Here is a 26,923-nt window from a genome sequence, read left to right on the forward strand (position 1 = left end):
CTTTAGGTTGGGGCACGCGGCGCAGCCTCGCCTCCCCTCGTGAGCCGGTTCTGAACAGGGAACCGTAAAACCCCGACACGCACGTGGGGTGTCCCGCATCCCCGAGGCGCGAGTGCCAGGGCGGGGGAGCGCAGCGCCCCGTGTCCTCCGGCGCCCCGGGAGGGGCCGGGCTGCAGCCCGCGGGTGTCCGGTCCCGCCCCGGAGGCCTGAGGAGGGTGAGGGCTGGGCGGCCGCCGAGGCCCGAGCGGGGAGGCACGCGAGCGAGCGAGCGGGCGCGGGCGCGCGGGCACGGGGCCGGGTCCCGCCGGCCGCCCAGGCGCCGCCCCCCGTCCTCCCCGCCCCGGCACGTCGGGGGGTTCCGGGCGCCGAGCCTGCATGGAGGCGGCCTCGCCGGCGGGACCCCGCGTCCCGCAGCCGTACGCGCCGGGCGCGCTGGGGGGCCTGCTGCGCGGGCTCAAAGGCCAGCTCTTCACCTGGTGAGTGCGGGGGCGGCCGGCCGGGGAGGGGGCGGCCGCGCGGACTCCCGGGCCGGTGCCGGCGGCTCCGCACGTGCCCGGGGACGTGGCGGCTCACCTGGCTTTGTGAGGCGCCGCGCGCTCTGCCGCCGCGCGCTCTGCCGCCGCGGCGCCCTCTTGGAAATCGTGGGAATGTGTTCCAGACGATTCGGGGGGCACTGGCCGTGCAGGCGCGGTCAGGTGGGTCCTCGGCGGCACCCCCAGCCCCCTTCTCCCCCTCGCCCCCGGCGACGGGGAGCGGACGAGCTCCCCGGGGATGCCCGGCAGGTGGGGGAGCCCGCGCCCGCCTTCCTGCCGCTGCCAGGCCGGTCAGACAGGGCCCCGGTCCTCCACGACGCGGTGAGTCCACCCGAATGAGGAATCCGGGTGAAGTTTTGTGGTCCCGCCCCGAGCTCGTCCGGAGCCTGCCTCCTCCCTGGCCCTGGGCGAGGTGACACAGCCCTCCCCGGGCCCGGGGGTGCAGGGCCCTGTGCTCCGCGGGGAAGAGCCAAGTGCTTCAGGGATTGGCAGCGACCCTGCGCGGGGAAGGCCTTTCTGTGGTCGCCGCGGGGCTTGCCTTCTGCAGACGCAGAGGACTTAGGACCTCGGTCAGGAAAACCTTGTGTATGGCGCAGTCGGTGCTTGGCCTGTTTATGTGGACACCATCAGGTGGTTTTGCCTACTTCGTGGGATGACACTGTCGTTACAGCCACTCTGGGGAAGAAACAAGCAAAGCTGGGCATTTTGCCCAAGATTCTGAGATGACCCATAAGGGGTGGTGCCCACCAGCGCCCGTCAAAACTGTGATTTAACTACTTCTGGCCACTGACCCCCTCATGAAACAGGCACCCCCCCCCCCCAGATTAACAAAGCAAATGTCCCATTAAAGATTGTGAAGACTCATTTTCAAAACCAGGTCAGGAATGGTGTGCACATTTTTGTTGCACAAATAAGAATTGTGGGAAATACATGAGTGTGCTTACAGGGCCAAGTCGGTCAAAATCGCCTGCGTCCTCCAGCTGTGTATGTCCTGATAAATGTCCACAGGTTCTCAGCCGGGAGGCAGTGAGGGGTTTCATGGCTAAGGGCCCAGATCCTGGTCTCAGCTCCTGTTTGTGCCACTTATGAGCTGGGTGACCTTGGGCAAATCACTTAACTTCTCTGTGCCCCATTTTCTTACTTGTAAACTGGAGAAGATAACAGTTTGTACCAAGTAGGGGAAATTGTAAGCTTAGGTGGCTGACTGCACCGCCTGGCTCATGGTACTGCTCTGTAGAGTTTGGTGGTCGCCAGCCATCAGCCCTCCGTTCCTGGGTGTTGTTTCAGGAGGTGCCAGAGGCCCTGAGGTTGGGCAGACAGTATGGCAGATGGCAGTGTAGCGAGACAGAAAACAAGGATGAGCAGTGATTGCTTTGTTTCTCCTAATGTTCTCCTCTTTTCAAAATCCTGGTATCTCGGGGCACCTGGGTGGCTCAGTGGGTTAAGCCGCTGCCTTCAGCTCAGGTCATGATCTCAGGGTCCTGGGATCAAGCCCCGCATCAGGCTCTCTGCTTAGCAGGGAGCCTGCTTCCCTTCTCTCTCTGCCTACCTCTCTGCCTACTTGTGATCTTTCTCTGTCAAATAAATAAATAAAATCTTTAAAAAAAAAAAATCCTGGTATCTAATAACTTCCTAAATATGAGATTTCTTCTGTCTCTGAACACACTTTTTTGTACCTCCTTTATGCTTTGTTACTTTCTTCCTCCTGTGATAGCTGTTTGTGGCCATTTTACGTTTCTAATGGATGGAGCCCTTCACAGCAGGAATGAAGACTTTTTCCTTTTTCTGTCTCCGACAACCCTTAGCACATAAATGCATGAATGAATGAGGGATGACAAGGGTTCTTGAGGCTTCCTTTACCTTCTGCCACACTCCCTACATGCTTCCTTTCATTGGTCTTTATTCTAAGGATGTTTGGCTGGAGCTTTATTTATTTATTGTTTGGCAGAACTCTTTTTTAATTTTGTTATTTTTCTTTTCTTTTTTTTTTAAGCCTCTTAACACTTATTTTCTTAATTTTGTTATTTTTCTTTTATTTTAGAGATAGAGCCAAGGTGTGAGCAGGGGAAGGGGCAGAGGGAGAGAATATCCAAGCAGACTCCCTCTGAGCACAGAACTGGACGCCGGGCTTGATCTCATGACCCATGAGATCAGGACTTGAGCTGAAATCAAGAGTTGGCTGGTTTACCGACTGAGCCACCCAGGTGCCTGGTTGGCAGAGCTCTTGTTCACTAAGGTTTTCATTCCTACCTCTGGCAACCGTCCAGACACTCGGATCCTGCTTTGCAGTTTTTCCTTATCTGACCCAGCAGTCAGAAAAATGCACTTTACCAGATATCCAGTATCCTTTATACTCATTGTTTTAAACTCTCGGTATTAAAACTCACCTCCCAGTTTTAAGTTTGAATCGCTGGCTGTATCCAGAGAGCCATGGGGGAGGCAGGTGGGTGGATGTGTTATTATCACATGGGAAGTACGTGGAGGGATATTTGTACATAGAGGGACAGGCACAAAAAGGGGAAAGAGTAGCCCTTTCGGCAACTGGGTGCTAAATACAGGGGAAACATTTGGGGCCTGTTTTCATTATGAGAAGGATGTATTCTAGGTAACCCCAGCTCCTGATAAACTTGCCTCACTAGTAGATAATTTTTCCCTTTGAATAAGACTATCAGATCACTCGCTCATAAAAGTTTATCGAGGACTCAATATGCGCCAGGCATTCACGGTAAGAAGCACTGTATGTTTTCGAGACGGCTTCACTTGTAACTTGGGCTTCGGCCATTTGTTGCTATCGCGCGAATGACATCGGCTGTGACAGGAGGCTCTGGGTTTCCTAGAATACCTGAGATTTATTTAATTGGATGCCATTTAGCAGTTTATGTCCTAACACCTGTACTGTAATCGTATATGAAAAAATGCATATTTCTTACCATGACTACCGAGTTTGCATCTCTAGCAAGTATTTTCAATTTTTATCTCATGTATTTATCCTTTTCCCATTGAAGAAATGGTAAGCCTTTTTAGGTTATATTTTCAGTATTTTATACTGATGAAAAATGAGTTCCCATTCATTTTAAAGATGCAGTTGCATATAACAAGATCAGAATCCTTTACATTCCACTAACTGTATTTACATTTGTATTTTGTGTGTTTCTTTCAAGTCTTTTATTTCTAAATGTTGTGAGGATGTGTGATGGTATATATGAAGGGACTTTTGGGTACAGTAATTTATTTTCTCTAAGTGTAATGTTAACTTAGAATTCTAATATTTTATTTTTTTAAAGATTTTATTTGAGAGAGAGAGTGCGCACATGAGTAGGGGGGAGGGGCAGAGGGAGAAGGAGACTCCCCATTGAGCAGGGAGCCTGATGTGGGACTTGAACCCAGGACCCTGAGGTCATGACCTGAGCCACCCAGGTGCCCCAATATTTATTTACTCTAGAGAGACAGAGAGAGAGAGAATGTGCAAGGGAGCAAGGGGTAGGCGGAATGGGGAGAGGGAGACACTCTCAAGTGGACTCCCCACTAATTGGGGCTCGATCTCACAACCCTGAGGTCATGACCAGAGCCAAAATCAAGAGCCACCCAGGCACCCGTAGAATTCTAATATTTTAATTCTTATTAGTTTTTCTACATCTTTTCATTTATTTGTTATCTAAGATGGTAAGCTTTTGAGGGCACAGACTCTACCCTACTCTTTTTGTAGCACGATGTAGGACATGGGTTCCTTTGTTCTTTCATTTGCCACACCTCGAGCCTCTGTGGTGTTCTAGGTTCTAGACCCCTCTCTGGCCTACAAGAGATGAATAGGGTTTAGTTTGAGAGAGTTCATGATCGAGTTGAGTTTAGTAGAGGTGAGCACAAGGTACAGACGGCACGAAGGAAGGCAGAAATCAAAATCACCAGGGTGAGGTAGGGTTGGAAAGCGGGGCCGAGAAGTTGATCAGGAATTGGAGGCATTAATAAGAGTTTTCCAGGTGAACTAGGAGAGGAAGAGTGTTTTGCTTAAGGAACTGCAAGTAGCTTGGTGTGAGGAGGGCGTGGGCGTGAGGAGGCAAGGCCACTAGTCGTCGGTCGGTGGACACCTGTGCACTGTGCACACCTGTGATTGTCTGGCAACGGGCCTGGCCCTTGGGCTCCTCTTTCTGCTCAGTTTCCTCCTTTCAAAGGTGAAGGCCCAGGAGTTTTTGAAGGCGTCATTTAGTGGTGAACTGTAGAGCCTTCATCCGTTGATGGGACAGACGTCTCCTGAGGGTTCCCTGTGGGCACAGCAAGGTCTCTGGGTGGCTTGCAGCTCTGCTGAGTGGGACCGTTCCTTAGGGTCACGTAAGCAAGGATGTAAGTGGCTTTCTGTGGCTTGTGTAAGTGCGGAACTGAGGAACTCTAGATCCTACCCGGCTCCAACATATCTCCTCCCTTCCCCCTTGCCTTGGTGAGATTATTTAATTCACATCTGTCCCCTCTACCGACACCAGGAGGGGAGAAATGCTACTTACTTTTTAGTCACTGTTGTCTACTCTGCTGAGCACAGTGCCTACCTTATTTTAGATACACGGTGAACACCAGATGAGTGAATGAATCCCTAGTTCCCAACAGGAATTTTATTTTTTATCTTTTATTATTTTTTTAAGATTTTATTTATTTATTTGACAGAGAGAGAGAGAGAACATGAGAGCACGCGTACAAGCAGGGGGAGCAGCAGGCAGAGAGGGAGAAGCAGGGGAGCCTGACCTTGGGCTCGATCCCTGGACCCTGGATTATGACCTGAGCTGAAGGCAGACGCTTAACCGACTGAGCCACCCAGGTGCCCCCCCCATAGGAATTTTATAATAGATCACTTTTCTTTTCTTTTAAGATTATTTATTTGAGAGAGAGAGGGGGGGGGGGAGGGTGAGTGGGGGGAGGGGCAGAGGGAGAGAATCCTAAGCAGACTCCCTGCTGAGTGCAGAGCCCCATGCAGGGCTCGATCTCAGGACCCTGAAATCACAACTGAGCCTAAGCCAAGAGTCAGGTGCTCAGCCCACTGAGGCACCCAGGCGCCCTCACAGAGCCTTCTGTGCTCCCACGGCCCTCCAGGGCTGGCCACCCATGCAGTTTCCAACTCGTAGCCTCCACAAACCACAGGGTGACCAGCGTGCTCCTGCATGTCTCCTTCTGCGCTAGGGAAGAGCCAGTGGCCAGGCTCAGGTGCGTCCTGCCAGGTGACTAAGGAGGAGAGAGGGGATGAGCCCCAGGACGGGGCCTCTGTGGGTACCAGCTTCACTGCTCACTGATCTCACTGCTGCTGTTCTGGGCCCATCTGGCGGGCTGTTCTAGAACCCTGGCAGCTGCTCTGAAAAGGAGGAGGCCATCTCTCTGGGTGGTGGCCCACAAGCTCTAAGAGCTTGGAGGGGGTGGGTGGAGGAGTGATTTTGGCTGGACAGCTTGAACCTTTTTATTAGCTTCTCGGTGCTGCAGGGAGTTGGTAAAGGGACAGGTGGTCAGTGTCCCCATGCAGCGTGGGACGGAGGTGAGGGTGGACTTCACTCCAGCGTGCCCTGACTGGGCCCCTGGCAGGTGTCTGCCCCAGACTGTCGTCCTCTCCCTCCCTCAGAGCAGCTGCACACACAACCTTTGAGTTATTCCTGCTCATCTCTGCTCCTTTCTTCCAGTTGTTTGGGAGATGAATGAGATGATGGTTTCCAGTGCTTATTGCCACCTTATTCTCTTTCTTTTTAAATTTTTTTAATCATGAACATATAATATATTGTGTGTTGGGGGGGAGGGGGCGTGGTAACAGGTCTGTGAATCGTCAGGCTTACACAATTCACAGCACTCACCATTGCACATACCCTCCCCAGTGTCCATCACCCGTCACCCCATCCCTCCCACCCCCTCCCCTCCAGCAGCCCTCAGTTTGTTTCCTGAGATTAAGGGTCTCTTAGGGTTTGTCTCCCTCCCTGGTCCCATCTTGTTTCATTCCCCCCCCCCCACGGCCCCCTACCCTGCTTCTGAAATTCCTTATATCAGAGAGATCATCCAATAATTGTCCCTCTCTGACTGACTTATTTTGCTTAACATAATACCCTCTAGTGCCATCTACATTGTTGCAAATGACAAGATTTCTTTCTTTCTTTTTTTTTATTGGCTGTTCCATCTTGTTCTTTTTTTAAAAAAGATTTATATATTTATTTGAGAGCGAGCGAGCGAGCATGGGGAGGGGCCGAGGGGGAGGAAGAGGGACGAGCCCACTCTGCTTAGGGAGACACGGAGCTCGGTCTCATGATCTCATGACCCCGAGCCCACCACCCTGGCCCAAACCAAGCCCAACCCGCTGTGCCCCCCAGGTGCCCCAATTCCTCATCCTGACAGCACTTCCAGGCTATTTCCATGGTCCACCTCCCCCTTCAGTCCCTGTGCTCAGGACTTCAGAGCAGGCCTCTGTCGTCTCTCACGTGGACTCTTGTCACAGCGGCCACCCGCGCACTTCCTGCCCCAGCCATCTCCCGTCACAGGAGCCAGAGTGGTGCCAGAGAACACTGGACGCTATCATAGCTGCCATCAAGTGAGAATTCACCCATGTCAGGCATCTGACTTACCTTTCATCCATCAGGTCTTACAACAATCCTGTACAAATATTTTTAGTCCTGTTGGTGGCAGGTCAGTACCCTGCCCCCAGGCGTGGCTGAGAGGCAGTCAGGACGGTTTCCTTTGATCTTAAACCCCAGACCTGCTTTACTATTTCAGAAATCCCACCGCATCCTGTTCGGCTTCCTCTGGGGACCTGCACCAGGTTTGCAAACCAGGGTGCTTTTGGGTTCTCTGGAGGTTCCTCAGGGGCTCTTGTGGGCCAAGTTGGGAGATGGGACCTGGTGGGCTCCTGGGCTGGTCTCTGGCACCCATCAGATCTGTTGCTCTGCCTGGTGTATGGTTAGGTTTTTATGCCAGATGGTTGAAGAAAGGGTTCTGGAGCTAAAAAGTCTGAGAGCAACTGGTGATGGGATAGAGCTCCAGCTATGGGGGTGGTTCCCATCCCCCCTTCCCGTGCCTCCTCCTCCTCCTCCTTCTTCCCCTGAACACAATGATTACATTTTTAGTGGTTTTCATTGTGGTAAAATATAGATCATAAAATTTACCATTGTAAACATTTTTTAAAGGTTTTATTTATTTCTTTGACAGACAGAGATCACAAGTAGGCAGAGAGGCAGGCAGAGAGAGAGAGAGGAGGAAGCAGACTCCCCGCTGAGCAGCGAGCCCGATGTGGGGCTCGATCCCAGGACCCTGAGATCATGACCTGAGCTGAAGGCAGAGGCTTAACCCACTGAGTCACCCAGGCACCCATTGTAACCATTTTTAAGGGTACAATTCAGTCATGTGAAGTACATTCACAGTGTTGTACACTCATCACCACTGTCCACTTCAAGAATTTGTTGCTCGTCCCATACAGAAACCCTGTCCCTGTCGAATACTAACTCCGCGTCCCCCTCTCTCCTCAGCCGCTGGTAAGCACCCTCCTGCTTTCTGTCTGTCTCTATGAACTGACTATTCTCGGTCCCTCATGGAGGTGCCGTCACGCAGTATTTGTCCTTTTAGGATGGCCAACCCTGACATGAACGACAGGGGACAGGGGCCGCCTGGCCCTGGCCCCCACGCCTCTCCAGGCTCATCATCTCTCTCCCAAAATGTCTGTCTCTCAGAGGGTAGCAATGTGCCTGTGATTCCCTGCACACACCTTCCCACCCGTAGCTTCCTCCACGGAGGGTTGTCTTATCCCCCTCTTCTGGCTGCGTAGAGACCCTGTAGATGGCCCCGAGTCGGGCAGTTTTCTTCCCTCTCTTCACACACGTCTTGGCTTCGGGGCCCTTCGTCCGTATCCTTCAGGCCCTCGTTCCTCACTCATTACATGGACCGTATCGGGACATAAGGGTCGTCATCACCAGCCTGGGAGAATGCGTTAAGGCTGGGGATGGCAGTTCGTCTGAAATACCAGTACAGCTGACGTCGTGCCTGGCTTTGACCCGAAGCCGTGGCTCTGGATTTCTAGGGACAGTGCTAGCCTGTGTGCGCCAGGACCTGTCAATCAGATGCCCGCGTTAGGGCTGAGGTTCAAGCGGGCCGTTTGCCCTGGACGGTAGACGCATCTGGGGAAGAAGTGAGTTGCCTCCCAGGGTAACTGTTGTGTATGCAAGTTTGGGCAAGTTTATTTAAAAAGCTATAAAGCCTTCCTTATAGTATTATTTATTGAGGATCATCAGAGAAAAATGGATCCTTTTACACAGGTGAATTTTGCAGGTAACTTAAAACGCACTCTTTCGAGTATTAAAGTTTACTTAAAATCCAATTGAGTGGGGGCGCCTGGGTGGCTCGGTGGGTTAAAGCCTCTGCTTTCGGCTCAGGTCGTGGTCCCAGGGTTCTGGGATCGAGCCCCGCATTGGGCTCTCTGCTTGGCAGGGAGCCTGCTTCCCCCTCTCTCTCTCTGCCTGCCTCTCTGCCTAGTTGTGATCTCTCTCTCTCTCTGTCAAATAAATAAATAAAAAAAAAATCCAATTGAGTGGCTTTAGGCATGAAATGGATGACTCACTTCTGTAAACTAATTCATGATTTTGGGCAGCAGTTCTTCCACATTTTATTGATTTGTGTTGGACAGCTTTCTAGGGCATGCCACTATTTTGTGGGTCCATTTGCAATGAATCCTAAGATTTTGCCCAGAACAAAACAAAACATTATTTAAATATCTTCGTGGTAGGGGCACCTGAGTGCTTAGCCGGTCAAGTGTCCGACTCTCGATGTAAGCTCAGGTCATGATCTCAGGGTTGTGAGATTGAACCCCACTTTGGGCTCTGTGCTGGACGTGGAGTTTGCTTACGTGTCTCTCTCCCTCTCCCTCTGCCCCTTCCCCCACCTCTCTCCCTCTCTTTTTTAAAAAAAAAAAAAGGAAGTCTTTATGGAATATTCATTTATTTATTTATTAAGATTTTATTTATTTATTTGACAGACAGAAATCACAAGTAGGCAGAGAGGCAGGGAAGCAGCCTCCCTGCTGAGCAGAGAGCCCGATGCGGGGCTCTATCCCAGGACCCTGGGGTCATGACCTGAGCCGAAGGCAGAGGCTTAACCCACTGAGCCACCCAAGCGCCCCCTTTATGGTATCTGTAAAACAAATGTATGAGACTATTCACCTTTTAGTAACGTGTATTCCTAACACCTTTTCTTCACGATGCAGGATCATCCTCGTGAAGTTTAATTACTCTGCTGAGCGACAGTAGTAAGAGTATGTTCAGGGGCCAGTGAAGTCAATTATTTGTCTTTTTTTTTTTTCTTTCACAGTTGTCACGTGATTTTTTCTGTGTTACTGAACATATCTCTGGAAGTCTGTGTTCTTGCTAAATGAGGACTTCCGTGCTAACCCTGTAGAAACCGGATAACCTGACTTCACAGAATTGCTTGTGGTGAAAGTATTAGTGGGCCGTGAATACAGATTTAAATAATTTTCATTTTAATAAATGATAAAAACGTTTAGTCTATAGATTTGAGGTCTTTTTTTTTTAAATGGTGACAGATGTCTGTGTTAATTAAAGTCATCAGATAAGTGATACAGCACAAAAATTTGGCTACTTGTGTTAATGAGGCAGAGAGAGAGTCTCTGAAAAAATCATAGTTAAGTCCCAAACCTCTTTCTAGCCATTTCTTGCAAGATGGCATTCTTAAGGAACATACTGATTCAGTTTCTTCAGTCCAACAAATCTTTACTGAGAATCTGAGGCTGGTATTATGGTGTGTGATGCCCAGCCAGCCAGAGTAGCACTGGGGTGACCCTGCTTGGAAGGGTTTAGAAGAGGGGCGCCTGGTTGGCTCAGTCAGGGGAGCATGTGACTCTTGATCTCGGGATTGTGGGTTCAGGCCCCACGTTGGGTGTAGAGATTACTTAAAAAAATAAAATCTTTTTTTTTTTTAAGATTTTATTTATTTGACAGAGAGATCACAAGTGGAGAAAGAGGGGGAAGCAGGCTCCCTGCTGAGCAGAGAGCCCAAAAATAAAATCTTTTTTTTTTTTTTTTTTTTTTTTTAAGATTTTATTTATTATTCATTTGACACAGAGAGAGAGAGAGAGAGAGAGATCACAAGTAGGCAGGCGGAGGGGGGGAGGGGGAAGCAGGCTCCCCGCTGAGCAGAGAGCCCTATGTGGGGCTTGATCCCAGGACCCTGGAATCATGACCCGAGCCGAAGGCAGAGGCTTTAACCCACTGAGCCACCCAGGCGCCCCCCAAAAATAAAATCTTAAAAAAAAAAAAAAAAAAGAGTCCACAAGAACCATTTCTTAAGCTTTTCACAGTGGTATCAAGCCAAGTTAAAAAAAAAAAAGTAATAATATAAAATAAAGTCTTTGTAGGGTAAAGCTGAGTTGGTGAACTTAGAGCAACCTCCCTATTCTGGGATCTCCGGGAGGCTTAAGTCAGTGTCGTCCTACGGTAATTTCCTCATTATGATGCTGTCGTTGGCAGCCTCATTGGACAGGCGTGGAGGCTGAGGCATGGCGGGTCAGGTGTTTTCTCTAAGAGTCACACGATTACACAGTAGGAAGGAGGGCAACGAGGTTTCACCTCCGACCCCACGAGTCCGGCCTGTGAGCCTAACACTGCGCTGTCCTGCCTCTTGTGAGCTGAGCAGCAAACTGAAAAGGAAGAAAAAAGGGCCTCGGACAATTAACGTCACACAGCTCCCCCCCCCACCCCCGCCCCCCTACCCCCACCCCAGGCTGTTTGCGATGTGTATCCCTAGGGCTGCCAGAGAATCTGTGAAGTCACAGGATACATAATCTAATGTGTCTTCCTGGAGCATCAGTTTTTTGTTTTGTTTTATTTTTAAAAATATTTTATTTATTTATTTGAGAGAGAGTATGAGTGAGGAGAAGGTCAGAGAGAGAAGCAGACTCCCCGTGGAGCTGGGAGCCTGATGCGGGACTCGATCCTGGGACTCCAGGATCATGACCTGAGCTGAAGGCAGTCGCTTAACCAACTGAGCCACCCAGGCGCCCGCATCAGTTATTTTTTACTTAATTTTTCAAAGTAAGCTCTACCCCCAGCATGGGGCTTGAACTCACGACCCTGAGATCAAGGGTCGTGTGCTCCACTGACTGAGCCAGCCAGGTGGCCCGGATTTAATTTCTTTTTTGGACTCCGGTTGCGTGGAAGTGGAGTGGTAATTCCCGGCTCATGACACATGTTCAGCGTTGGCCCATGAATGGCTAAGTGACTTTTTTAGTGCAGTAAGTTCTGCAAACCCATCACAAGCCCTAAAACTAGAGTCCTGATGGTAACTTACATCTACCTGGTCAGGCCCTCCGCCCACTTTCTTCCCCAACCAGAGAGAATCACCATCCTGAATACCCCCTCACCATTCCCTTGCTCTCATCCTCTCTCTCTCTCTCTCTCTCTCTCTTTTTTTTTTTTTTTACAGTTTTGTTCCTCTGTGTACTTCTAAAAAGTATGCTTTTACTATCTTTTCTTTTACTTTATTAAAAGGATATCATACTATAGACAGTCTGTCGTGATTTATTTCCCCTTCTGGGTCACCCTGCCAAGATTCATCTGTGCAGTTGCCTAATGCTGCAAGAACCCTCACTTGGACTCTATGTAATATTCTTTCCTGTGCATAAACCGCACTTTATTAATTCAGTTAATGGGCATTTGGGTTTTTTCCAGGTTTTTTCTTATAGTGAACAGGACTTCCAGGAACAGTCTGCTATATGTCTTCTATTGATCACATATAAGCACTTTTTTTTTTTTTTTCAAGAGAGTGAGAGAAAGAGAGCATGAGTGGGAAGAAGGGCAGAGGGAGAGGGAAATAATCTTCAGCAGGTTCCACGCTCAACGCAGAGCTGGATGTGGGGCTCGAGCTCATGACCCTGAGATCACAACCTGAGCCGAAATTAAGAGTCTGAGCTCAACCGCCTGAGCCACCCAGGTGCCCAGCGCTTCTTTTATACACACACGTGCATACAGAGTATCTGGGGGTGGGCGGGGGTGGGGACAGCTAGATGCTAGGGCAGGTGACTTTTCAACTTCATAGAATGCCAAACTGTTTTCCCGAAGCGGTTGTACCAGTTTACGAAGCCGCCTGCTGAGTATGAGAACAAACATCCTTTCTAACACTTGGTATTATTAGACTTTTAAAGTTTTGAGTCAAATGAATGTAAAGGGTATCTAATCTGCACATCCCTGATCCCCGGTGCAGGTGGGGCACTGTTCATAGGCCTTCTTGTTTCCACTTCTGCAAGATGCCCCTATTACCTGCGGAAGAGCCATGTTGAGGGGCGCCTGGGTGACTCAGTGGGGTAAGCATCGGCCTTCGGCTCAGGTCATGATCTTGGGGTCCTGGGATCGAGCTCTGCATCAGGCTCCTTGCTTAGCGGGGAACCTGCTTCTCCCTCTCCCTCTGCAGCTCCCCCTGCTTGGTCTCTCTCTCTGTTAAATAAGTAAATAAAATCTTAAAAAAAAAAAAAAGAACCATGTTTTGCACGTTGTTTTTATAATAAATGGTTTGCCCTATACACAGTGCAATTTACATGGATTTTAAGGATACCCCCTGAGAGTCGAAAAAGTTGGGACTGGCTTCAGGTTCCCCACAAATGGTGATTTACTTCTCTGCCTAATAGAGGCATTCTCTTGAAAAGCTTGAGAGTCGGCTGGGTTAAATCAGGAGCAGGGCAGCTGACTAAGGAGGGGAGTGGGTTTTTCTGGTGTGAGCCCTTGTGGAGGGTTGAAAAGCTCACAGGAAATCTCCCTTCCGCCTCCGCCTCCCCATCCCTCCAGGCCAAGTGCCAGGAACTTTCTAGATCAGACTCGGATCGCTCTTTTCTAGTGCCTGGTTGATGTTTGATGAATGTATTAGTGAGAAATGCAGCTCCCCACTGGTGTAGGTAAAACAGAGGATTTACAGCCTCAGACTTTGAGGAGGAGAATGTGCCAAACCGCAGAGGGCGGGGACATGGCTGGGGCCCGGAACACAGCCACATGGGGGTTTTCTGTCTGTGCTCTGACCGCTGTTCATTTCCTTCTTTTAACTGCCCACTGGTTGCTTGTCCAAAGGATCGCCTTTGATGGTTTAAGCCACATGCAGAAACAAACAGTTTTGTTTTGATCATCTGCAGGAAGGCTCATTGAGATTTTACAACAGTTAGAAAAAAATGGCCCTTCAGAACTTCTGATGTAGTCTCAGCGAGCAGGCAGTCGTCGGAATTTAGAGTTTGATGGTCTGTGGCTTCTTGGCTGCTTGCTGAGAACAGGGTTAGCCTGTTTCCTTCCGTGCCTGTGCCAGACCGGCGTGGGTGGAGAGACGGCGGCACACCTGTCGTAAATGTCATCATCCAGACTCTTGAAACAGCAGGGCACTGGTTGGCCCGGACTAAGCCCGACCTTGAGAATCCACCCTTCCCCCACCCCTGCACCCACCTTACCTGCCCGCCTGGAGCTCTTGTTCCTGGCCTCAGGAGCAGGTTCCCTTGGGTGTCCTTGGCTGAATTCTCATGGAGGCCTCTGGGGGTTGGGGGGTCCTGGAGGTGAGAGGCCAGTCCTCACATACTGACCACAGTTAATGCTGCCCCCGTCCCCACATCTGTCGAGGCTGTAGGATTCACAGTCCTGTCACAGGTAACCAAAGAAAATCGGCGATGGGCCCACCTGTTTCACGCTTTCTCATTTCAACCAATCCCACATCAGGACAGAGGGAGGCTATTGTATATAAATATTATGTCCTCTCTTGTTTTCATGAGAATACCACTTATTAAGATCAAACACACCGGGGCCCCTGGGTGGCTCAGGGGGTTAAAGCCTCTGCCTTTGGCTCAGGTCATGATCCCAGGGTCCTGGGATCAAGCCCCGCATCGGGCTCTCTCCTTGGCGGGGAGCCTGCTTCCTCCTCTCTCTCTCTCTGCCTCTCTGCCTACTTGTGATCTCTCTCTGTTGAAAAAATAAATAAAATCTTAAAAAAAAAAAATCAAACACACCATCAAATGGGCGGTGCTAAACTGTGCCAACTGTTAGAGATGCAGGATAATTTGTATCACTTGATCTCCTTGCATGGTGTCAGAATCTTCAATATTACAGTATTTATTTTTGTTATTATCAGGGAGGCAGTGTGTAGAATGGGAAAAACAGAGACTTGGTAATTTTCTGACCTTAGGGACATTTCTTACTGGGGCAGGTGTGTACACGTGATCCCTATCCCAGGAGAGGTTTTGTGAGTTTTATTTATTTATTTATTTATTAAAAGGGTTTTATTTATTGATTTGACAGAGAGAGAGAGTACAAGCAGGGGGAGCAGCAGGCAGAAGGTGTTTGAGAGAGGGAGGGAGAAAAGAGAGACGGAGAAGCAGACTCCCCGACAAACAGAGAGCTCGATGTGGGACTTGATCCCAGGACCCCGAGATCATGACCTGAGCTGAAGGCCGATGCTTAATCAACTGAGCCACCAGGCACTTGTTTTGTGAGTTTTAAATGGAGTAACACAGATAAACACTTAGTATGGCCCTGGCCCTGTCGTTATTTTTATGAAGCCACCTCACTTTTGTTAAGATAATGAAAAAGGTTTTCTGAGTCCCTGCTAGATACCAGCAGCGTACTCTGGTGGGACAGAGACGAGGAGCCCACCCTGCTTGGGTTGCTCTCCAGGTTCTGCCATTCACTAGCTGTGTGATACTGGGCACGATGTGTGACATCTCTGTGCCTCAGTTTCTTTATAAATCCCAGTAACAAAGCACCTACCTCTTAGGATTGTTGGGAGGATTGAATGAAATAGGACTGTGAAATCCTGAAATTGTTGGGACAGGACCTCGTTCGTAGATAGGGTGCACTTGGGGTGTTAGATACTGTTCTCACTGTTAAGAGTAACATTGGTAACAATCACAGCGGTAGTTACAATAGTAACTACAACGATGGTAACAACAACCATGACAGTAACAGTACTAGATACTGTTCTCCAGACAGAATTGGGTGTCTTATGATTTAGTTATGACACTACCTGGAGGTAGCACAGACCCCATAGGTGAAGGGGTCCCCCAAGGTTGCCCTCCCCCATCTCCCTACCCCCTACTTCAGATACCTGTCAAGAATGCCAGGTTGGCACCTTGTACTTCGGACTGACCGACTGCAAATCGGAGGCTCCCAGGACCTCCGCCTTGGGTTCAGTGATTTGCTAGAGCAGCTCACAGAGCTCAGGGAAACAGTTTATTTATTAAATTACCAGTTGATGATGAAAAGGTACAACTCAGAAACAGCCAGATAGAAGATAGGGCGAGGTAGGGGGGAAGGAAAAGCGCGTGGAGCTTCACCCTCCTGGCACCTCAGTGCGCTCACCAAACCTGGAAGGTCTCTGAGTTCCTTGGTTAGGATTTAAAAAAAAAAAAAAAAGATTTATTTATTTATTAATTTTAGAGAGAGCGCGTGGTGGGGGAGGGGAAGAGGGAGAGGGAGGGAATCCTCAGGCAGACTCCCGGCTGAGCGAGGAGCTCAGAGCCTGGGATCGTGACCTGAGCTGAGACCAAGAGCCAGATGCTTAATGTACTGAGCCACCCAGCCTTCCCTTGAGTTAGGATTTTTAGGGAAGGTGTCATTATACAGGCACAGGTGATGAGCTCATTGGTCGTTAGGGCATGGCTCAGCGTCCAGCCCCTCTCCCCGCCCTGGGGTGGGGGTGAAGGTTCCAAGCCTCCAAGCCCAGGCGGGTTCCCCTGGAGACCAGCTCCCCTCCTCCTTAGGGGCTTTCCAGAAGTCACCTCATCAACATAAACTTGGGTGTCCTTGAATGGGGCTTGTCATGAAGAACAGAAGATGCTCCTCTCTCTTTTATCACTTTTAGGAGCTCTGGGGAGGCCAAGATTAAAAAAATATATATTTCTTATCCTATCACAGTTTGGGAGGTGATGTATTCACAGGTTCACATGGAAAAAATTCACATGGGAACTTTTGAGGAACCTTATTCTGCCTCCTCCATTTGGTGATAGAATCTAAACGTGGTTCCGAGAAGAAAACAGAGCCCTGAGACCCCTAGATGCTGGTGAAAAAGTAAACAATAGTTCATAAAATGTCAAGGAAACGTTTTCTCCACTCATCTGACCCACCGCCTTTGGACAGTGTCTGAAGTAATCAACCGAGATGTGCTAGACTCGGTTTTAAGCTGCACAGCACGTTTGAAAGAGATCCGGTGGTCGTCCCCTGCGCGAGAGCTGCATGGACGGGCTGCGGGCATGGAGGGTAATGGACAGTACGCGCTGTTCCTGCCGCTGGGACAGCAGTTCCTGTCCCTTTCTCTTGACCCGAACAACTTGTCTTCGTTGGTCAAGTCTCAGATGAAGTATCACCTTGTGAGGAAAGCCTCCCGCAGAGTCTCACATTAGGTTAGGTCCCCTTGTGCCGTTTTTGACAAAACGGATGGACCTCGAGGACGTTACGCTACATGAAATAAGTCCGACTGTCCCGTGTTTTTCTTCGCTGCTGTGTTATGAGCTGTGTGAAGGCAGGGCTGGTCACTTCCCTGTCCGCCGGAGCCTGGCCGTGTCAGGGACCTACTCGGTAGTAAAAAATATTTGCTGGATTGAACGGGATACCATTAAGAAGATGGTAATAAAAAGGTCACTGTGGGCTGTTGAAGTTGCTGCTGTTCGACGATTTCTCCCAAGCAGATGAGAATTCGCACACATTCTGTTCTCTAGGTAGGAGTCTGGGAGGGGGACAGCAAGGACTACCCCGCTCCTCTGAAAACGCACAGGTATAAACTCGATTTGAGCATCCCTGAGTCAGGTCAGCTCCGTCAGACCAGGCTGCTGTGTCGCAGGCGGTGGTGTGGTTTCCCTCACATCCTTCGGGTGGCCATTCCCTGTCCCTGCATACTTCTTTCTGCCTGTGTGTGTGTGTGTGTGTGTGTGCGCGCGTGGGCGCGCACGCGAAGGCTCAGTAGCCAACCGAGGCAGGGAGTGCTGACCCCTTCAACTAGCGTTCACTTGACTTTCTGCCAAACTCTGATTTTCCAGAAGATTTGATACTGCTAGCTTTCTCTTCTTGGCTGTGGGATGACATTGTGATGATTAAAGTGGACACGTATTAGGAAGGTTGTGTCCTTCATTAGTGCAGACGGTATTGATTAAATCGACTGGAGTGTGTTAGGCTATATTTGCCCACAAAATTCCAAGTAAAATGTAAAATAATTCTCATTCTATAGGAACCTGTTCTGTGATAACCAAGTCTACAATTATCATGGACTGTATAATGTACAGGAAAATATATTATTGAAGTCATATTCAATGATCGGCTAAAAGGCCAGGCATTAAAAGAAGAGCGGTTGAATGACCTGACCTGCATTTTTGCAGCTTCATCCATTTTCATCAAATATGGGTTAGAAAGGAGTGCCTAGGTGGCTCAGTTGTTAAGCATCTGCCTTTGGCTCAGGTCATGATCCCAGGGTCCTGGGATCAAGCCACACATCAGGCTCCCTGCTCAGTGGGGAGCCTGCCTCTCCCTCTCCGACTCCCCATGCTTGTGTTTCCTCTTTTGCTGTGTTTTTCTCTGTCAAATAAATAAATAAAAATCTTTTAAAAAATGGGTTAAAGAGGGAAAAAAAGGGGATGAATCCTCTGTTCTGAAGTTACTTTATTTAATTTTTTTTTAGATTTATTTGTTTATTTGAGAGAAAGAGCACAAGCAAGCCAATGAAAGTGTTGGGGTGGGTCGGGGGAGGGGGGAGAGAGAATCCCAAACTGACTCCTAGTGAGCCTGGAGCCCAACACAGGGCTCAATTCTAGGACCCTGAGATCATGACCTGAGCCGAAACCAAGAGCAGACACTTAACCAACTTCGCCAGCCAGACCTCCTGAAGTTATTTAACAGAGCCATGTAGGAGGGAATGTAGTCAGCTAGCAGATGCACTTTACTTAGCGCTGGGGGTTTGCATTTCGTCCCCGATTCTGTCACTTTTGAACAACGCCAGTTGGGTGATCTGTTTCGCCTCTCTGAGCTTCCCTTTGTTCATCTGTCACTCTGCTGGGTCAAAACTTAAAAACGAGAAGGTGCAGGAAAGTTTTTGTAAATGGCAAGGCCCTGTGGAAAACAAAGTCAGATATTCTGATGGGGTCCATTAGCATGAATGTGATAAATAAATAATACCGGTAATGATGCGTGCCCCACCGGCAAATCCGGGGAGCTTTAAGTCAGCAGTCTGGAACCTCGAGTTGCCCGAACAAAGAGTCACAGGTCATAGGAGAGAAGGTAGCTCTGAATCCAGATGAGCACAAGGATTCAGAACAAGGAGTCAGGAATGCTTCCGATGTTACTCTTCATGCTTGCTTTCTGGTCCTTTCCCGGTTCTTTCAAGAAAAAAACATAGATTTGGAAAAATAGATTTCTCCTTGTTAGAAAATTTGGTATGCCCAGAATGGATAAAGAAGAAAATAACCAAAAATGTCCTATAATTCAACCTAAATTCTCTGTTAATTTTAAGGTTAAATCAGGCAGTTTGACCCATTAGTCATTGTAATCATTGACTTCTTATCCCTTCTACTAGTATCCTTTGGCTGTAGGCCTTCTCTTGTTCCCAGAGAGTCAGAATAGAACGAAACAGTGCAGGGGCATCTGGGTGGCTCACTCTTGGTTTTGGTTCAGGTCCTGAACCTCAGGGTCATGGGAGGGAGCCCCGTGTCGGGCTCCATGCCCAGTGGGCAGTCTACTTGAGAGTCTCTCCCTCTCCCTCCCGCTCACGCTCTCTCTCTCAAATCAATAAAATCACTGGGGGAAGAAAAGAGAAAGAAACAATTCCAGAAATGAGCAGTTGGGAAGGTCCGGAGGTTGAAGTTCAGACTGGGTGAACATACCCTGAGGTACAGTTAAAGTGAGTGGGTGCGGTTGGGTGGGTTCCTTGCTGGACTTAGACGGGCACTAAGCTTGCCCTTCTCTCGGCTTCCGCTGTATTGTTACAGAATAGTGAAGAGTTGGCTAGCCCCACTCCCCCGCCTCGGATCTAAGAAGTTCACTAGGACATATGATGAAGATAGTAGAGGAAAGATGTTGTCCTAATTTCAGAAGTGTCCTGCTCCATAGTTCTACATGATAATCATAAATACAAGAAAACTTGATGGGTGTTATTTATGGCACCCTTTTTTGGAGAGCTTGCTTCATGACTTAGTTAAGTACGGGACTGTGGTTTTGGCAAATCCCCATGAACATGCTTCTAGCATCGTGGATGAGAAAGCGGACCTCTGAAGCTCTGGATTCTTGTACGTTGCTGGAATATTCCAGTCTTCTGTGTCTGGGACATCACAGTCGGTTCACTTGAGGGGGTCACCAGGCTCTAGATAAGATGATTCTTGCTACTCAAGCTCACCTTTACGCCTGAAAATAAATGTATTAATTTATAATGAGAATTGTTGCTGTCAAACATGACAGCTGCTCCTAGGAAGACCATCCCAACAGAAAAGTGTACTTGGGAAATATGAGCTCTGGAGTTGCTTAGTGAATGTAGAACAAAGACAAAAGAAAGCACATGTCTAGCCAACCCACCGCCCACCTTTATGAGACCCGGACTTCTACTCTCGGTACCTGCCTTCCAATTATGAGTGACTTGTTAAGAGATCAGGGGACCCTTGCTCCTGTGTGGGACTGGAGAAACACACAACTTGCCAAGTTTCCTTTTTCTGGAGTTGATACTGTCCAGCAGAGCAGATCACTGTTACTCTGTCCATGTCAAGGTGCAATGCAACTTATTTATATTTTCATTTTTATTTTTAAAAGATTTTATTTATTTGAGAGAGAGAGCACATGTGTGTGTGTGTGTGTGTGCACAGGAGCTGGGGCAAGGAAGGGCAGAGGGAGAGGGAGAAGCAGACTCCCCGCTGAGCACAGAACCGGACTTAGGGCTCCATCTCAAGATCCCGAGATCACGACCTAAGCCAAAACCGAGAGTCGGACGCTTAACTGACTGAGCCACCCAGGAGCCCCTCATTATAGTTTTGATTTGGATCTTTTCATGTGTCTGTTGGCCACCTGCGTGTCGTCTTTGGAGAAATGACTGTTCGTGTCTTCTGCCCATTTTTTAATTGGATTATTTGGGGGGTTTTTTTGATATTGAATTATTCTAGTTCTGTATATATTTTGGATACGAACCCTTTAGGGAATGTATTTCTGTCATCATCTCATTGCCCTGAGGTATCATTTGTATTGGAAAGGCAGGGTAAATGTTTGCTTCTTCCTCTTTATGTGTGAATTTTCAAAATAATGGGTTGTTGGTTCCCTAGCATCCTTGCAAGGTTACCATTGAGTTTTATTTTTGTTTTTTTAAAGATTTTTTGTTTATTATTTTATATAGAGAGAGACAGAGAGAGGCAGGGAGAGAGCACACGCAGGGGGAGGGACAGAGGGAGAGGGAAAGAGAGAATCTCCAGCAGATCCCCGCTGAGCGAGGAGCCCAACGCAGGGCAGGATCTCGTGACCCTGAGATCAGGACCTGAGCCAAAACCAAGAGTTGGACGCTTAACCGACTGAGCCACCCAGGCACTCCATGAGTTTTATTATTATTCTTTTAAATTTTAAGCATTGGTTATTAATTCATGGATTTAAACGTATTTGAGGTATTTCGGTCCATTGCGGTTGTTCTTTTGATGTTCAGAATGTCTTTCTGTCATGACGCCACTAGTGTTTTGCTCACTTTATTGCCATCCAGTGTGACAAGATAGTCTAGGCTTATTTTATATGTTTCTTACCCCAAGTCTGAAATCAGCGGTTCTCCAAGGAGCCCTAGTTCTTTTTTTTTTTTTTTTTTAAAGATTTTTATTTATTTATTTGACAGAGAGAGATCACAAGTAGGCAGAGAGGTAGGCAGAGAGAGAGAGAGAGAGAGAGGGAAGTAGGCTCCCTGCTGAGCAAGGGCCCGATGCGGGACTCGATCCCAGGACCCTGAGATCATGACCTGAACCAAAGGCAGTGGCTTAACCCACTGAGCCACCCAGGCACCCGAGCCCTAGTTCTTTTTAGTGGGAAATCACATTTAGATGCCGTATCTAGGCACAAAGAATGTTCAAGATTGTCGGTCGGTCATTGTTTCAGGCTGGCTTTTCAGTGGACAGAGATAGGAATTATGTATCTTTAAAATACATAAAATACGGTATATGTTAATTCTAATTTTCAGTAGGGTTCAGAACAATAAGGGGTTTTAACTCACCCCGTTCAGTCTCACATATTCATCTCTTTTTCCTCCACTATAAACCAGTGCATCAGGATAATTTTTCTTTTTTCTTTCCTGACCTATAGATGACTTTGAAAACAGTTTTGGTTTTCTCTTTACACTTAAAAATAACAAACACAGGTCAGCGTTAGCATTCCATACTCATTTTGCTCCGCATTTGCTTTTTAAAGTAGATCCTGGCCGTCACTTCATAGCAGTGGGTAGAAATGTTTGCCTGGCTTTTTATAGCCCATGATACTCTTTTCTGTTTATTCGGGTGGTTCCCTATTGGTAGGCATTTAGGTTTTTTTCTTTAGTCCTTTACTGTTATAGATAGTCATGTAATGAATAGCCTGTACGTAGGCCTTTTGTATTTTGGCCAGAGGGTCTTGGTGAGAGACTGCTAGAAGTAAAATTCCCCATGCCATGTCCCCCAGTAAGGATTATGTCATTTTGCTTTGTTACCAGCGACAGTCAGAAGTACCACTAAGCCTTTTGAAGTGTCACAGATCGTGTCCGGACTGCCATCATTCGTTCCGTGGATTTCTAGAATTGAGAGAACTCAGACCTGGAAGCACTTCTCTAGAGCTCTGCTCCTCAAAGTGTGGTCCATGGACCAGAAACCCAGGCATCACCGAGAGGTGGTGTGAAGTGCAGATCTCGGGCTTCTCTCCAAATGTATTGAATCACAATGTGCAATTTTTTAAAAAAAGATTTTATTTACTTGAGAGAGGGAGAGTAGGAGCATGAGTGGGGAGCGGGGCCCAAGGGAGAGGGAGAAGCAGACTCCGTGCTGAGCAGAGAGCTGGACGTGGGACTCGATGCGAGGACCTCGGGATCATGACTGGAGCTGAAGGCAGAGGCTTAACCCACTGAGCCACCCAGTCGCCCCCAGAAGGTGCACTTTAACAAGATCTTCAGGTGTTCACATCACATTAAGATTTGAGAAGCCCTGGTCTGGAGTTTCGGTGTTCTGTGTGATAGCTCCTAGCCACACGTGGCGACTTAAATAGAAATGAATTACACTGAACGACAGTAGAAACTTTAGGTCCTCATTCACACTCCTAGCCCCATTTCAGATGCTCAATAGCTCCTTCTCAAACATTTCCGTCGCTGCAGTAATGCCACTGTACAGTGTTGGTCTGTGACTACTCTAGCCATTTATGGCTATTTTAATTTAAATTGAAATTATGTAACATTCAAGAGTCAGTTCCTCATTTACTTTTTTTTTTTTTTAAAGATTTTATTTATTTATTCGACAGATAGAGATCACAAGTAGGCAGAGAGACAGGCAGAGAGAAAGGAGGAAGCAGGCTCCCCGCCGAGCAGAGAGCCCGACATGGGGCTCGATCCCAGGACCCTGGGACCATGACCTGAGCCGAAGGCAGAGGCTTTAACCCACTGAGCCACCCAGACGCCCCATTTCCTCATTTACTTTAGCCCTGTTGCAAGTGCTTGTTTGCTCCATATGGCCAGAGGCGACTCTATTGAATGGTGCATATACAGAACATTTTCATCATTGCAGAAACTTCTGTTGGACAGTTCTGGGCAGAAGGGTTCCAAAAGGCTGGGTGAGCCAGAGGAACGAGGGAAAGAAAATTTACTGAGTGCCTAAGGCGGTGGGTACTTTTCTACAGGTTACATTAATTAGCCCTTAAGCCCAAACAAGTGGTTTTACACCCATTAAAATAAAGAAACGGGTCGCCGGGACGGCATAGTCGGCTGAATGTCCGACTCTTGATTTCGGCTCAGGTCCTGATCACGTCGTTTGTGAGATCGCGTCCCGCCTTGGGCTCTGCACCCAGCGGGGAGTCAGCTTGGATTTTCTGTCTCTCACTATCCCTCTGACCCTGCCCTCCATCTGTGTGCGCGTGCTCTCCCTCAAATAAATAAATAAATCTTTTAAAAAAATGTAAAAAAAGAAACAGCTTTTGAAATACCGGTTGAGCTTCATAACACTAATAAGGGGTGGGATTAAACATTCTGATTCAAAGTCTAGGGTTCTCTCCACAGTGCTCATAAGGAATTCTTCTTCCCTAAAGATCACATCTGGGGTACAATCTCCACCAGCCTTTTATGGAACAAGACATGAAGTGGAAAACAAGTTTTCCACTTGCCAGCACCTGTTTCTCTTCTCTTTCTTTTTTTCAAATTTAAATCTAGACCCCAGTGTTCTCTAATTCCTGTGCTCGTGTTATTGCCGCTATCACATTGCTTGAGTTCCTCTCTCGGTGTCTAACAGCAGTATTTGTCTCCCTTGCATTTTAATGTTACAGGATCTCATCTAACATTACCACATCTCAAGAACTAATTGCATGTAGTCACTAATCTAATAAACATTTACAGAGAATCAACTCTGAGTAAGATGTAATCTAGTGGGGGAAAAAGAAAACACATTTCCTTCCCTTACATGCCTTCGTTTTAAGGTGATGATACATCCTAGTACACTTTCTGATCTTTGAAATTTGGTCTCTGTGGCCTTGAATATGCCTTTTTACACAAGACTGTGGGATCTTCCAAAGTGCTAGCTCCTTGTGTTTATTAGAAGGTCATGATGCACTAATGGCTAAATTTTTGAATCCTACAAATGTAGATATGGAAAGAAGATAACTTGTCATTGAGGCTGCTTCTCACTATGTAAAGAAAGACTATTTATTTTCTAGCTTGCTGCCAGCATCATTTTAAATGCTCTAGTAATAGACAGTGGATGATCTTTATGCTGAGGCTGAGGACTTGGTCTAAATGAGTATTTCTTTTCAGCATTGTAATAGGATTTTTATAGAGGGGCTGGAAGTTACTGTTCTCTACCAGGTATTTACAGGTGACAGGTGTGATGGATTTTAAAATCTCCCAAGGAAGCTGGGCTCCGTACAAGCCTCTTAGCCCTAGAATGAAATCCTGCCTTTAGCTGACAGTGTGCAACCCAGCTGCACAGATTTATTGAGACATAAAGTGAAGAAAAATGTGTGATTTGCATTCCAGCAGTGCATTTTAATCTCTCATTTGGAACTCTTTTTTTTCCCCTTCAAATAAAAGGAAGAGAAAAACTCAATGGTTTGCCATCCTCATTGTATAATAATTAGACTCACCCAGGGGGCTATTTAAATAGACTGATAATGGGACCCCACTTGCCCACGTCCTGAGAATCTGACTCAACTGGTTTGGGCTGAGGTCAGGTGTGTTTTTTTTTTTTTTCCCCAAACCCTCCAATGATTTTTTTAAAAATGTACACTTAAGCAGAGGACTGATGGTCGACTTTATTGCCTGTTAAGAAGAGCTAAAGAAATGAATCAATCTGATCTTTGTGTCTCATGTATATTTTATGTAAAACTAGTGTTTGAAGTAGGCAAGAACCCATATAGCTTTTTCTTCATTCCTGAATCTTCCTGGAAATTGTTGACTTTTCTGACCCATCCTGGGAACCTTCGCTGGGCAGTCTGGGTCCTTTCTTCCCCTTGGCCACAGACCCAGCTCGACACTGACACTTTCCATCTTGTTGTGGTTCTGTGTGGTGAGGTCCGTCTCCTCCACCAGACAGAAAGCTCCTTATTATGTTTAAAAATGACCAGTGTCCCATTAAGCACTTACGTGTACTAGGCACTGTGTTCATCATGGAAGAGATGAATGTCCCTGTCCTCATGGAGTAGAGAGCTGGAGAAGGGGAGACCCCAAGCAGTGTGGCAGGTGTTATAATAGAGGGGTGTGGTATTTTTTCAGGGCGCAAAGCCTGAGCCCCCGATCTGGTCTGGGTGGAATGGGGTCGGGACCAGCAAATACATGGGCCTCTTAAATTCTAAATCCCTTTCTCTTGGCATGTGTTAGGCACCCAGCAGACTTCAGTAAATACACGACTGAACACACGAATAAGAGAAGATAGACGATAGAGTTCCATTAACAAGTGTGTGCACGAGTATTTTGGAATGGGAGGGATATTAAGATACATACTTTTAAGTTTTCTGGGAGAAGGAAGGGGAGATAAAATGTTTTAAAACTGTTTTCTTCTTTCCATCCTTAAATTCTTTTTTTTTTTTTTTAAGATTTTTATTTATTTATTTCCTTGAGAGAGAGCTAGAGAGAGAGAGAGAAGCATGAGCAGGGGGAGGGGCAGCAGGAGAAGCAGGCTCCCCGCTGAGCAGAGCGCCGGATTTGGGGCTCGATCCCAGGCCCCTGGGATCATGACCTGAGCTGAAGGCAGAGGCTTAACCTACTGAACCACCTGGGCTCCCTCAATTCTTAAATTCATGTAATATACGCGAGTAGTAATGTGGTCAGAAGTGACCTCATTCATTTATCTTCCACCTGCCTTCCCACCCTACCCCCGAGTGACTGACAACTCCTGTCCGCTCTGTTTTCCGGGGGCCTGGCTCCCCCAGCAGGAAGCCATCTTGGGTAACGTGTCTTAGAGTTGGAACCATGTCCTGCCTTTGAAGTTCACTGCAGTGGAGGTTCCGTTTGAAAAAACTGGGACGGGATACACCCCATGGTTTGATGCACGTTGTTTCTGGCGGGTTCCCTTAGAAAGGAACGGGTTTTGTTACGGTTTGGAGAGTCCCCGTGCTCAGGTCAGAACTCCCATGAACCAGGACCTTGTGGTGAAATACAGATGCTTTCATGTGAAGCCATAGTAACAAAAATTGTTCTGAGGCCTTTGGTATCTCTCTTGACAAGTCTGGATACTTTTTCTCTTCTTTCTTGTGTTCAACGCCCACCTCCTTCAGGTTCTCAGCTTCTCCCTCTCACCCTAGTGCTCTCTCTCCCTCCCAGTCTCTCTCTCTCTCCCTCCCAGTCTCCCTCCCCCTCCCAGTCTCTCTCTCCCCCTCTCTGCCTGTCTCTTGCTCTCTTGCTTCTCCATTATAGATGAGGTCATTATGATTTGGAGCCAGGAGAAGTGCATTCCTGTAACTTTAAATCTCCCTACTCAATTTGCGACTTTTTTTGGGTTGTTGTTGTTTTAGAGGATGGTGATACTTTATAGTTGGAGGACAGCTTGCTTAATTGTGCTATTTTAGATGGCAAATGAGAGCTCACCAGAGGAATTCTGTCAGTTTGCGAACAGGGCTTAGTGCTTGCAGACTTCTATTCTCACTTATTTCAAATGTATCATTGCTCTTGAGTCCATTATGGGATGTGAAAAATGGTCTGAATTTGGTTAGGTTATGGGCCACTTGGTTAGCTCCCTGGGGCCCTGTAGTTTGGACACCCAGGTC

At 47.8% G+C, this 26,923-nt stretch overlaps 1 protein-coding gene across 1 annotated transcript in view; it reads left to right on the plus strand.

Moving 5' to 3' along the window:
- The first annotated feature begins 356 nt into the window (after window positions 1-356).
- Window positions 357-26,923, plus strand: part of SLC35F2 (solute carrier family 35 member F2) — a 49,860-nt gene continuing 23,293 nt past the window's right edge. Inside the window, exon 1 of the mRNA XM_080816805.1 lies at window positions 357-476. Coding sequence (XP_080672931.1) covers window positions 376-476 — 101 coding nt within the window. The 5' untranslated portion in view covers window positions 357-375. The remainder of the gene's footprint in view (window positions 477-26,923) is intronic.

This window comes from Martes martes (assembly GCF_963455335.1).
Source record: "Martes martes genome assembly, chromosome: 10".
Lineage (NCBI taxonomy): Eukaryota > Metazoa > Chordata > Mammalia > Carnivora > Mustelidae > Martes > Martes martes.